At 40.0% G+C, this 13225-nt stretch overlaps 1 protein-coding gene across 9 annotated transcripts in view; it reads left to right on the forward strand.

The window, feature by feature from the left end:
* Positions 1-13225, forward strand: part of celf4 (CUGBP, Elav-like family member 4) — a 98802-nt gene that overhangs the window by 77548 nt on the left and 8029 nt on the right. Inside the window, exons 4-12 of one of the 9 annotated variants that reach the window (XM_030134338.1) lie at positions 5934-6062; positions 7009-7088; positions 7585-7725; positions 8007-8145; positions 8979-9131; positions 9507-9617; positions 10542-10604; positions 10921-11001; positions 12330-12473. In XM_030134338.1, the coding sequence (XP_029990198.1) occupies positions 5934-6062; positions 7009-7088; positions 7585-7725; positions 8007-8145; positions 8979-9131; positions 9507-9617; positions 10542-10604; positions 10921-11001; positions 12330-12473 (1041 nt within the window). The remainder of the gene's footprint in view (positions 1-5933; positions 6063-7008; positions 7089-7584; positions 7726-8006; positions 8146-8978; positions 9132-9506; positions 9618-10541; positions 10605-10920; positions 11002-12329; positions 12474-13225) is intronic. The other 8 variants (XM_030134341.1, XM_030134339.1, XM_030134340.1 and 5 more) reach the window with 8 other exon arrangements.

Here is a 13225-nt window from a genome sequence, read left to right on the forward strand (position 1 = left end):
TATTCTTTTAGTGATTAGTGACTTCCAGTGTATTCATAACTTCAATTTTTTTCTGCTAATTTTCAGAAATTTATTACCCCACCCCTGAGGGAGGAGGCAAGGGGTATTGTTATTATTACCCAGGTTATGTTTTCATCGGGGTTTGTGTGTTTGTTTGTCTGTCTGTTAGAAAGATAACTCAAAAAGTTATGGAAGGATTTTGATGAAATTTTCAGGAAATGTTGATACTGGCACAAGGAACAAATGATTAAATTTTGGTGGTGATCCAGGGGGTGGGTGGGGGGGTTGATCTGCCTTGGTGGGGGTCTGTGCTCTCTGAGTGCTTTTGTAGTTTTTGGTTCGGTTTGTTTGTTTCTTTGTTTGTTAACGCTTCAGCAGCAAAACTATTGGTTGAATTCATACCAAACTGGGTTTATAGATTGCCAGTGACCCAGAACAGATGTCATTACATTTTAGGAAAGGTAGGTCAAAGGTCAAATTTTTTATGATTTTTTTTTTTTTTTTTTTTTTTTAATCTTCCCATTTACTTATAATGGGTGAAATACGTGCAAGGGGCGGGATTTGTTGTGCCTGACACCACTTGTTTTCTAATTATTTGCTGAACAGTTAGAATTATTGTCTTATTCCTATGAAACAGCGCACAGTAATGTATGTGAAGTAATAATAATTGCTAAAAGGCTTGCATTAAAACAGCCCCTCTGGAAAGACCTGCTGTGGAAACTTGGTCTTCAGTTGAATTTTAATCATGTCCTGACCTGAGCAGAGGCACACCAACACATCTGTCCTTTCTACAAGCTTTGAATGACACTGTTCCTTACATACAGGTCAGAGTTTTAAATGACAGATGTTGCTGGGCTGTAACTCAGGCCTATTTAGCATGTGTAATGTCTAAATTCAGTATGTTGCTATCACTCTCATGTTCATAAGTACTCGCTCATAGACGTAAACCTTTAATATGTATGAACTCAATTTTTTGGCAGTGGCATTATTGTGCGAACCACAGGAGAATGCAGTTGGAGCTCACTTTCTATTAACAAACCTGAGCTGCCTTGAAAACACCTTTTGTGGAAATGTACGCAACAGTATGTGTCCCCCCCCCCTCCCCCATGGTTCTTTTTTTCCTATATTTTCATCATCATGATATGTAAAATGAAGCTGTTATTAATATATGACTCATGTGATTTTTACAAATAAGAAGACCACATTTTCAGAAACAGAAATTTAAAAAGTCAGAACATTCAACAACAAATAAAACTGAGGGGAAAAAAAGAATAAAAAGGCATTTTTCATTTTACTGGTCAGAAACTGCCCGTACAGCATTTATAAAGCACTTCTTGTTGCTTTCAAGAAAAGGAAAATAGAATATTTTTATTGAACATACTTTCTCTCGGCTCTAAAGTGCTACAATCATTTCTTTTTCTCTCTTCGTCATCACCACTCTCACAGCAGGCAGCAGCAACTTTTCATCCATTTCTTTTTCTTACCATTATAATATTCACATTCATAGAGATAATGAGAAATAACGCTAAATCAAATGCTTTATAAATGGTGCAGCTGTCATCTTTGACTAAGAGAAAGTGGAAGTTTGCAGACAGAGTCACGTCTCCTCCTTGCAGGTTGGGATGCCTGTTTGGAGGGGAATGAGATTAAGAAATGAATGAGGTTTCTCCTGATATGGTGGTTGCTGTTGGGTAAAAAGAAGCAGCTGGAAGTTTCATTGTAGTCTTTCTCAGCCAACAGTAGAGACTCACCACAATGACAAAATGTGAAAGGCCTTAAAATGACCTGTCTATGTTCTTTATGGTGATGTGGCGACTTTTTGCAGATATATGAAAAGAAAAAGTAAAGCTTAGAAGCCTGGTGAGATCATTAACCCCTAAAGACCCGGTGCTATTTCTGTGTCAGTTCCCAAATTCGTTTTTCTCTCTATTTAACCTTTGCTTAGTGATTTATCAGCATTTATTCTAATATTATCCTCTGTATTTTGTTTTTTTTTTTGAGGGGAAATCAGGTATTTCCCCATATCTAATTCACTGATCATGTAGATGTTCAGAAAAGCTCAGATTAAAGTTGAGGGTTATTATATCAGAAACAGTGAAAATTGAAGAAAAAGTGACTTTTTCAACAAACATATCAATAACTAAACAAAAACCCAGTGCTTCCATCCACTGTCATTGATCCAACTCCATGGGTTTGATTGGTGAATCAATATTGCAGTAACTACAGAGCCTCTGAACGTCCAAATGGGTCATATCTGATGACCATGAAAAAATGATAAATTTCATTTAAAGGAGTGATATTTTGCTTTTTTTTAAATGGAATTATGCATTTTAAGACATCTCCCTGTGGTCTATATAAACTGTAAATGTTATGCTTGGGTCGGAATTCTTCATTAATTCAACTGCACAGGTCCATCTTCAACCTTATTTCTGAGTAATGACACTAGAAAGGTCGTTTTGAGCGCTGGCCCTTTAAATGCACATGAGTCACTTCCAGGTTGTTGGCTGTGCTGCTCTTTCCCTTTCAACCAACAACTGAACATTTTCAGTAACTGGCTTGAAGTTTGGACATATTGTCAGTATGGACTACAACCGTTGTTGTCGACAAACAATTATGGGATACTCGGAGAAATGTTTGTCGGAAGTCCTGACCTTATATGTGCAAATGTTGTGACGTAACTAGTGTACATTCAACAAATTAAGCAGGAATTAAAACAGGTTGTAGAAATCCACTTAATTTTTGCCAAAATGAATATAAAGATCGCTTTGCAGCACCTGGAGGGTTCAAATTCAAACTTTATGAACTGTTTGGGTCCAAATACACAAATAAATGTACCAAAGACTAATAAAAGCGGGTTTAGCAAAATATGACCCCTTTAACACCAATTATTTACATGTATTGATAGGATTAGTGGATCAACAGGTATTAAACAGTTTACATCAGTAGATGGTTTTAGTCACCAGTGGCTGTTTGGGTTTTATGGGTTAAATAGGGACGGTCCTTAGAAAGAGGTGTTCAGGGACAGATATGACAGAAGGACAAACTGTGGTTGTGTTTTCCTGGGATTTACTTATCTTAATTCCACAGCTCACGTCCTCACATGCAAGTGTTCACCAAAACAAGTTCTGACACAATTTGGCATATTTCCTGCAAACTACATTTCACATCATCCAAGACTACTGCAAAATGAAAAGAAAAACAAAAAGAAAAGAAATATAAGCTATTTGAACAACCCAGAAAGTTTTTTTCCTGTGTCCTATGTCCAGTTTTGGCACAGAGCTAATGAAGTGTGGCCAGGTGTGTCTATTTTAGTCTTTTCCTTGACCCTTTTTTCCAAAACTAACCAGGTTGTTTTTGTGCCTAAAGGCAACCAAACCTCAACCAAAGTGGAGCAGTAAAGTAGAATTTTTTAATGTTATGAACAGTATTTTGCGGCTTTAAATTTCATGCAGTATAACCTGGATTTGTAATGGGAGTGAGTGGAAATTAACCGTTGCTGTTTTTCCATTTTGAGGAGGTGAGGGGGGGGAGACAAGAGAGACACTAGTGGAAATAGTGGAAAATAGTGAAAGCTTTGGTGATTTTCTGTCATGACAGATCATAAAGGATTCTGATTGTGAGGTATTCCTGACTAATTGAATAAAGGAACAGCAGCATTTTATGTTCCGCTGTTCAACTTGGGAAAAAAAGTGATAGTAGTGTAATATAATATACAGTATTTATTCTGGATAATTCATTTATCAGACAGGGGTAGTTGTTTGTTTACCTGCTTTACTAGTTTCAGGCACTTCCTGTAGCCTTTGCCAGAAGTGTCACAATGATGTTGCTGTGACATCTCTTATAGGCTGCTCAGGAGGGTTGGCCAGACAACAGGGAGGGTTTATGCCCCCTGCTGTCTGATGTCTTCTCCAGGACCGCATCCCAGGTGTGTGATAAGGTGCATTCGCCATCACGCCTGTTCATTGTCTTTGGCATGTGCGTTTCTGAATCTCAAAGGCCTCTCTATCCATGGCCATGGAGAGACCTGGGATGTGGTTCTGGAGAAGATGTCAGACAGCAGGGGGCATAAACCCTCCCTGCTGTTTGCTCCAACCGTCCTGAGCAGCCCATAAGGTACAGTAACATCATTGTGACACTTCTGACAAAGGCTACAGGAAGCAGCTGAAACTAGTAAAGCAGGTAAACAAACAATGATAAATGAATCATCTACAATAATTGTAAGTGGAAGAAAGTACGAAACTCTACCAGATGTAGATACAGTAGATAGTATGGAAACATGGGGTTACTTCACACAGATTTTGTGTCATTACAGGCAAAAAGTTACAATATATTGTCGTATCCAGAGATTAATAACTAGATAACCACAACAGGAAACAAGTGACACCGACAGTGTCCACCAAGAATGTTGACCCACTGTAAGACAAGTAGTAGGAGTAAAACTATTGGTGGCATTTTATTTTATGGTACATTAATAAGATGTAACAAGCCGTACCAAAATATTTTCATCTCTAAGGATTAGCCAGTGGGCTATAAACATACATCTACTACAGACACAGGCTGAGCAAGCAACACTGAGGATGATGTGAGAGAGCACCGTGTCGTAATCAGGCAACTTCATCATGCTGTTCCACAAGCATCTGTGACCCATGCCGAGGGCACGATGCCAGCCCTGATCCCACAGGACAGGGACTGCACAAAGACTTTCTTGCCGTGGTCGCAAACTAATCCACAGCTGCAAACCTGTAATTGAAACGCAGGTGGATAATTAGTATTATCAACTGCTATCCATATCTGCAAATCCAGCTCTGCACAGCTGAGATCAACTATAATATTCATTCATTCATCTTCTAAACCCGCTTTATCCTTACTAGGGTTGGGGGGGGGGTGCTGGAGCCTATCCCAGCTACCTATGGGCAAAGATGGGGTACACCCTGGACGAGTCGCCAGTTCATCACAGAGCTGACATATAGAGATGAACAACCAATTTTTCTCACAATTTTAGGTTGACCAATTAACCTATCAGTGCATGTCTTTGGATGGTGGGAGGAAGCTGGAGTACCTGGAGAGAACCCACGCAAACATGGGGAGAACATGCAAACTCCACGCAGAAAGGTCCCTGGTTAGAATCGAACCCAGCACCTTCTTGCTGTGAGGTGCCAGTGCTATCCACCGCACCACTGTGCCACCCCAACTGTAATATATAAATAACATATATTCCAGTCAAGCATTTTTGCCTCTATTTAACTCTATTTAAAAGACGTATTTTACTGTAAGCACCACTGACTATGAAATGAACAAGAACTGTATCATTAGTGGCACTGACATTTGCCACAGAAGTGAACACATTGTCTCTTTTTCTGTGTCCCCAGCATAATGCAAATATTAATCTGACACTAATCAATATTTTTATATAAAAATAATGGATCAAATGACTATGAGCATTGCAGAAGTGCTTATAATAGCAAACTGCGCCTCTGGTTTTTAGACCACATCAGAGCCAATAAGAGAGTGGACAGTGGCATTTATCAGGTAGGCAGAAACACAACTCAGGATGAATCCTAATGATACTCTGTGCCTGACTCTGTGTAAGGAAGCAGCCATTTACTCACACAGAATAACTTTAAAAGGGCAGAATACACAATATCTTACAAGCACGTCCTGCTTGTCGTTTTCTGTATCAAAGTGATCCAAAAAAAAGTACTGCAGTGCTGCTTTAAAATAAAATGTAGAAATCGGTTCTAACACAGATAAATGACCAGAAAACATACATCTTTGTTTCATTCTGTGATGTTAGAAACCACTTCCTGTTGGATTTGTCATAACACTAACGATGAACAAAGCACTTCAGTTTCAGTGAAGATAGCATGTCTTTTTGTGTGATATCAAAAGGCATCTACAGTCCGCTGATCATGACCTACTACTTTTCCTTTTAGAAGACAGAAAGCTCTTTGTGGGCATGCTCAACAAGCAACAGTCAGAAGATGATGTGCGGCGCCTTTTCGAGTCCTTCGGCAGCATCGAGGAATGCACCATCCTCAGAGGTCCCGATGGAAACAGCAAAGGTGAGTTTATAGCTGTTTATGACTTTGAGCCAGCAGACTTTTTCACAGGCTACTGCACAGAAATGATTTGGCCTTTCAAAGTTGGTGACTTTGCAAAGTTCTCTTTAACTACTCCATGTTGAGTGATGTCAAAGAAGGCCGTTTCCACAATCAGCAGAAGGATAGTTACATAAGAATACTGTAGATTTGTTATATTTTCAACAGTAAGTGGCATAGAAAAGCTTTGTCTGCAGGGATGAGAGATAGAAACCACCAACTCTTTACAGATGAACCCCATTAACCTTTATGAGTCAACCTACATTGCTTTGATAAAGAGGAAAAAACACTGGGTCAACCTTTTTATTAAGTGTTAGGCTTTATGCCATGCCAGAAAAAATATGTCCTTTCAAAATGTTGTCAGAGTGTTCACAAGTTCACTGCATGAAGTTCATCAGTGGGCTTAGCAGCCAATCAATGTGGCCCGATGATAACTAAGCCTGATGATTACAGTGAGCTTGATCATTCTGATTCCTCCGTGAAGCTCCATTAACAAGGCCTCATCAGCCAGCTTACTCGGCTAAGTGGGCTTTAGCTCAATAATTACTGGGAACTTGATCATTCAAATTCATCAGCGGGCCTTGTCAATAGTAAGCGACACCAGAATGCTGTGGCATTTTAAGCCCCATCAGAGGATCCCAAAGTTGTTAATGGTGTCAGAGTGGCATGTTTAGCCCAGTTATTGAGCGCCGATCAACACAATTGCATCCTCACTCAGCAAAGAGGGCTTTGTTTATCTAATGTTTGTAGCTGTAATTCTGTAGAAAACTTATCCCAGGTGAAAAAAAAGACAGCTCACTTTACTTGCAGCTTTGTTTCCAGCAATGATTTGTTATAATATCCTTTTCAGAAAACTTTTTCTTTTTAATGCTGGTTTGATTTAGTCATTTTCCCTTGCCTCCCGTTTTAGGTTGTGCGTTTGTAAAATACTCCTCTCATGCTGAAGCTCAGGCAGCCATCAGTGCACTACACGGCAGCCAGACAATGCCCGTGAGTATAACGTAATTGCATGTGTGAGTATGTAGATTTATGTTACAGTGAGTCACATAGAGAGATGAGTCACATAGCACTTAATTACCTTCTTAAAGTTAAGATGACTTGTACTTTAATAATCCCAGTGAGGAATTTTCTCCATTGCATTTGACCCATGCTAACTATTCTGGGGCAGAGAGCACCAGCAAGAGCTCTGAGACTGTTGCCTTGGCAGGAAACATCAGAAAATTGGGCGAAAACAAGAACACAAGTCGGAAACCCACATGAAGAACATGCAAACTCCACACAGAAAGGCCCTATTTGGTCTTAACCTCATTAAAAAACCTTTTTGCATGATATTTTTGTCATCATCTTATTTTAGTTAGTAGAAAAGCAAAATATGCAACATGTGCATGTTTATGTACGCTTATGTCATGTGTCCATCAGTGCTCACTTACGTGTACTGGTTAATATGTGTGTGTCTCTTTGTGTGGGTGGATGGGTGGGTGCACAGGGTGCCTCATCTAGTCTGGTGGTAAAGTTCGCCGACACGGATAAAGAGCGCACCATCCGCCGCATGCAGCAGATGGCTGGTCAGATGGGCATCTTCAACCCTATGGCCCTGCAGTTTGGAGCTTACGGAGCCTACGCTCAGGCAAGACGCCCTGCAAAATGCCTTTTTCATCCACAGTTATTTACTCAATGAACCACAGATATTAAATGGAATGCACACACCTAGCTTACACATATATTTGTGATAGCAAATATGTCCAGTTATTAGGAATCCTTATTCCCCCATATGCTGTGAAATGAAAAACATAATATAAGACATATGAGGCACACATTTTGTAAGATTAAATAGAAGGTTTCTACTTAATAGCCCATACGCCTCTCTTTCCTCTTTGCTGTAATAAGTGTTTCTCCTCCACTGTGCAGGTGCAGCAGCAGGCAGCATTGATGGCGTCTGTAGGCCAGGGAGGCTACCTCAGTCCAATGGCAGCCTTTGCTGCTGCCCAGATGCAGCACATGGCCACCATCAATGGCCTCCCAGGAGCACCACTAACCCCCACGTCAGGTAACACATGTCATCTGTGCGTTATTATAGTGCACATGACTTTTATTGTAAATAATACGAACATGTGAAATCATGAATCACATCAAAATAAAGCATCTATAGAATCCGGTATCTACATAATGGTGAAGCTGTTTATGTAGTACGTCTGATTTAAAGTGCAGTTCATCTTTCAAACTCATGCATCGAAACAAGAATCAGAAAATAGTCCCTGAAGAAGCAACGTCTAAACATCTGGGAACTAAAACTAGGGCAAGAAAATGTGGTTTATAACCTTAGCATTTATTTGGAATGTTTTTCTGAAGTGTAATATATGCATGCAGTGAATCTAGTGGTCAAAATATTAATTAAAAATGTTTCTTTATGAATTTCCTTCTGCATTGCAGAGGAATAACACTGTAGCAGTGAGGATTTAAATGAGCATGTGTATGTGTATGTTCATCCAGAAACTATACTAGATGTATCTTCATAGAGAAACTAAAACTGAACAAATGAACATAATTCATTGTGGCCTAACTTGCAATCATCTGAGACAAATACATTATTGGTACCCATTTGATATCATCAACACAATTCTTTCCCATTCTTATACAATATGTCTAACATTTGAGTCTAATGGCCATGGTGTCACAGTTAGGGCCATATTGGGATGAGGAATCAGCCCTGACATTTAGTGTCTTCAACAGCCCACTGGACCGGCCCCTTTGACATTTGCAGGAGTTACTATGTGGCCAGTCAAAGTAAAACTTCTCCATAATGTCTTGGGGGAAAAAATACAGTTGAGTGCTTACTGTTTCTCTTTGTCTCATCTTTTGGCCTCTACCCTGTGGTTGCAGGTGGCAGTACCCCTCCAGGCATCAGCGCCCCCACAGTGACCAGCATCCCCTCCCCCATTAGTGTAAATGGTTTTACAGGCATGCCACCCCCACAGGCAAATGGGCAGCCCCCTGCAGAGGCTGTCTTTACCAACGGGATACACCATTACCCTGGTAAGTCTGATAAATCCAGTGACATGTATGCAAACACTTACTCAAAGACATGGATAATATAAAACTAATGCAGTTTGTATTGAAAATACACTGTAAATGCATTCATTGGAAAGTTGTGCATGCTGCAGGCTTACAGGCGTGAATAGCCTTGAAGCATGTTCAGGAGGCTGAGGCCAGATGAACGTAGCCCAAAGACAGTGAGCATGTCGAGGAAATAAGTGTTTGGCAAGGTGCTTACGGGCTGCTGGAGCCTAAGTATGCGCTTGTGTCATGAGCCGTGGCTAGTACCTCATTGGTTCTATCTGTGCAGAGGTGGAAGAAAAATATCGGTTTTTTTTTTGTTTTTTTTTCCTTTTCCCACTCTTGTCTCCCCAGTGTTGCAGGAGGTGGTTTTTAGGGAGGACTCGGAGAAAAACGGCTTGGGCGTGGCTCCGCGGAGTTGTTTTGGGGTTCAGGGTGGCTGCTTCCTCTCCTCTCTCTCTGAAGGTAGTGCTCCCCTCCCTCCCCTTCCCCCTCCCCCCCTTTATTCCAACTTCTCTTCATTTCCTCCGGTTATTTGATCCTGCCTCAGTGTTGCTGTTATTCCACAGTGTGACGTGTAAAGTATTTCTTTGGTTTTTCAGTGATAGTGGGGTTATCAGTGTGCGTGTGTGTGTTTTCTCAGTGGTGTACTCTGCATGTACTATGTGTGTAGATGGGTGAACACAGCATCTGTGGTAGCGTTATTGTGCATAAATTCAGGGAGAGTCATTTAAGTAGTAATTAAATCTCTTACATTTGTAGTTGTGGCAGCAACAGGTGCATCCTGTGTTGTGAGTGTGTGTCGTCCTGTTTTATATGTCTAACTGCACTTAGAGAAATAAATGTTTCTTCTTTTATTTATTAATCTGTCATAGGATGTGTTTTAATGAATAGAAGTCCATTAGATCTTTTTCCTTTCCTGTGGTGATAGTGGGGCCATGTGTTGTTTTTGTGCTGTTTATCTGTGGTTCTTCAAAGTTTTACTTTTCTGCTTCAGAAAAAACAAGCTACCTTTGAAATGCTTTGGAAGGACCATTAAGTAAAAAGCCCAGAAAGCGAGGGATTCAGAATGCATTTCCTCACACACTGAAAGCAGCGAGTTGACACAGCGCTGTGCGGCTCTCTAACCTTTCTGCTTTTCTTCTCCTGTCTGTTCTTCTCTCCATCGCCTCTCCTTCCATCCCTCCTCCCCCCTCTCCCCCTTGTTATATATTACTCTCGCCTTTCTCTGTGCCCTCTCCTCCATCTACATTCTCCCTCCGTCTCTCTCCTGCTCTCTTTGTCTCATTTCTCTGACTCTATCCCCTGCACACACACTCTCACACTCTATCCATCCATGCTCCCCTCCACCTCCTTCGCCTCCTTCTCTCTGTGCCTCTGTTGGAGCAGCTCAAAGTCCCACTGCAGCTGATCCTCTCCAGCAGGCTTACACAGGAGTCCAGCAGTATGCAGGTCTGTCTGTCACTCTCACAGCATCACCGATCTGTGTGTGTTTGTGTGCCAGAAAGATAAATATGCGCCTTTGTTTAAATTAGAATTTTGATCATGTAACATTAAGTGCTTCAGTTGCACTACAGCAATTTATTTTCTCCACCGTGCATAGTGTGTGTGCAACATGTAGACTCTATTGTCTGTTATCTGATCGATTGCCTGCTCTGCCCCTGCATATATCACATTGTTTGGATGTATCCGTGTGTGTGTGTGTGCGTGTGCTGTAGTCGTGGCTGTTATCTGATCCGCAGTATGTGTGTCTTTGTGTGTGTCTCAGCAGCCTACCCCGCTGCATATGGCCAGATTAGCCAAGCCTTCCCCCACCCTCCACCCATCATTCCACAGCAGCAACGAGAAGGTAACACACTCACACACACCACAAAGTGGCACTTACTATGGAAGACACTAGTTCATACATGGAGGAAACAGTTAGTCATTATTTGTCAGTTTAGACTTGGAGCAAACACCCACATTTAACTTAAGAATGTGCCTGAGCAGAGCCGTGCAGTATATATCGGAAAAATGTCATCTTATGTTTCGCAACAAGCTCTGTCGTTTATTTTGTTGCTTTACAAATCACCATTTTTATTGGGAATTTATACTTTGTGTTCTTCTGGATTCTGTTTATGTGTTATTCATACCTTTATTTTCTTCCTATAATTTAAAGCATTTCATATTTACTTTTAGTTATTTATCAGGTCTGTATTAATCTTTGTTTCTTTCCTACTACAATCAAATACTAAATTAAAAGCCTTACATGCTAGGTCTATATTTACTTTGTTTGCAACTATATTTAACAAGTGTTTTCTATTTACTTTTCCATATTTTTTTTTACATTATATTTCTATCAGCTTCATTTTATATACTAATTTAAATAAAGTTTCTGAATAAAAGAAGAAAAATAATCAAGTCAGTAAGTATTTCTTGTTTCTTGACTTATATTTAATGATAATTTAATTAGAAATAGGCCTTTCATTGTGGTCACTTTATATTAGTTATTTGTGAACTAAACAGAAAATGTCATATGTTGTGTTACGCATCATTATCCGAATATGGGATATGGGATTTTGGTAATTTCACATGTGCTCTGCCAAAAAAAAAGCATATGGAGTACACATGACTCAAAGTATAGTATAATAATATAAAAAAGTACTTAAACTGACCAGCTTTAACTCTCATTTTTCATCTATTTTGAGTATAAGGAAGAGGAGAGTTTAAGGTTGGAATAATGAAACAAAGAAAAGGCATATTTAGACTGTTGAGTCATGATGCATTCACAATCCCTTTCAACTGTAGGATAATTATATTTTGCTTCTACTTAACTACCACCACTCAGCGTTGCAAACAGAGGTGTAAACCTGCCTATGAACTCACTGACCTCCAGACATGGGACATCCATGTTTTGGGCCTTACTGCCCTCTTGTGGATAGTGAAAAAACAACACAGATCGTTTACCAGTTGATGCATCTTAAAGACTATTGTTGAGGTATTTCGTGGCCTCCAGAGATGATGATTTTAACAGTTAAACCAGCAGTTCAGTCACACAACCAAAATCTGTGTCAGGAAATAAGTGGATAACTCCTTTAATATGTCATCATTCTGACTCCTGTTCGTCGTCTATCCTCGTCTCTCTGACCGTTATCCTCTGTCTCTGTTTTTTCTCTCTCTCTCTGTTTCCATGTGCAGGACCAGAAGGCTGCAACCTGTTCATCTACCACCTCCCTCAGGAGTTTGGGGATGGAGAACTGATGCAGATGTTCCTGCCTTTCGGTAATGTCATCTCCTCCAAAGTGTTTGTGGATCGGGCGACAAACCAAAGTAAATGCTTTGGTGGGTAAAAATGAATAAAACCAAAAGATTATTATTTATTCTGATTATTCTTTTTACTAATCACCTTCTTTACTGCAGTCAACACCCCTGTCTAACCTTTCAACCCCCCCTCCCCTCCTTTTAACCAAAAAAAAAAAAAAACAAGAAAAAAAAGAAAAACCCTACAGAAAATCAAACAGTGGAAAATCTCTGTGCAGATGTGTGAAAGCTGGTTGCTTCTGAGAAAACTGAGATTTGAGAATGTGTGTTTGAGTTTTTCTTCAAATCATTAAAGCTGTTTTTTTTTTCCTTTCTGAAGAGCTGAGTAATTACATCGGTGACACAGTTAGATGCACAGCTCAAACTGATTGTGCCGAAGAGGAATTGTGATTGAAATGAGCTTTGTTTTAATGCCACAGTAACACAGTTAAATTGCTGTGCTCTTTGTGACATGTAATGAAAAACAAAATGTTAGTATTTGTGTGTGAAGTTAGTGGGTGACTCTCTACTTCTACCGTAAGCAAAAGCAATGCGTGCTAAGAATATAAAACAAACTTTCGCACGCAAAGATAAAGAACTGCTGTCTCACTTTGTGCCACTGACAGCACAATTTAGTTGAACATATAATTATGTGGCAAATTATAAATGGATTGTGAAGAATGTTTAATGGAGAGTCTGTCAGGTGCAACCCATTTGCAAAGTAGCATTTGCTCATTAATACAACACAACATTAGTGTTGTATTATTCACGCTGCAAATTTGCAATGCAGGTTT

The sequence above is a fragment of the Sphaeramia orbicularis genome, chromosome 5, assembly GCF_902148855.1.
Source record: "Sphaeramia orbicularis chromosome 5, fSphaOr1.1, whole genome shotgun sequence".
Lineage (NCBI taxonomy): Eukaryota > Metazoa > Chordata > Actinopteri > Kurtiformes > Apogonidae > Sphaeramia > Sphaeramia orbicularis.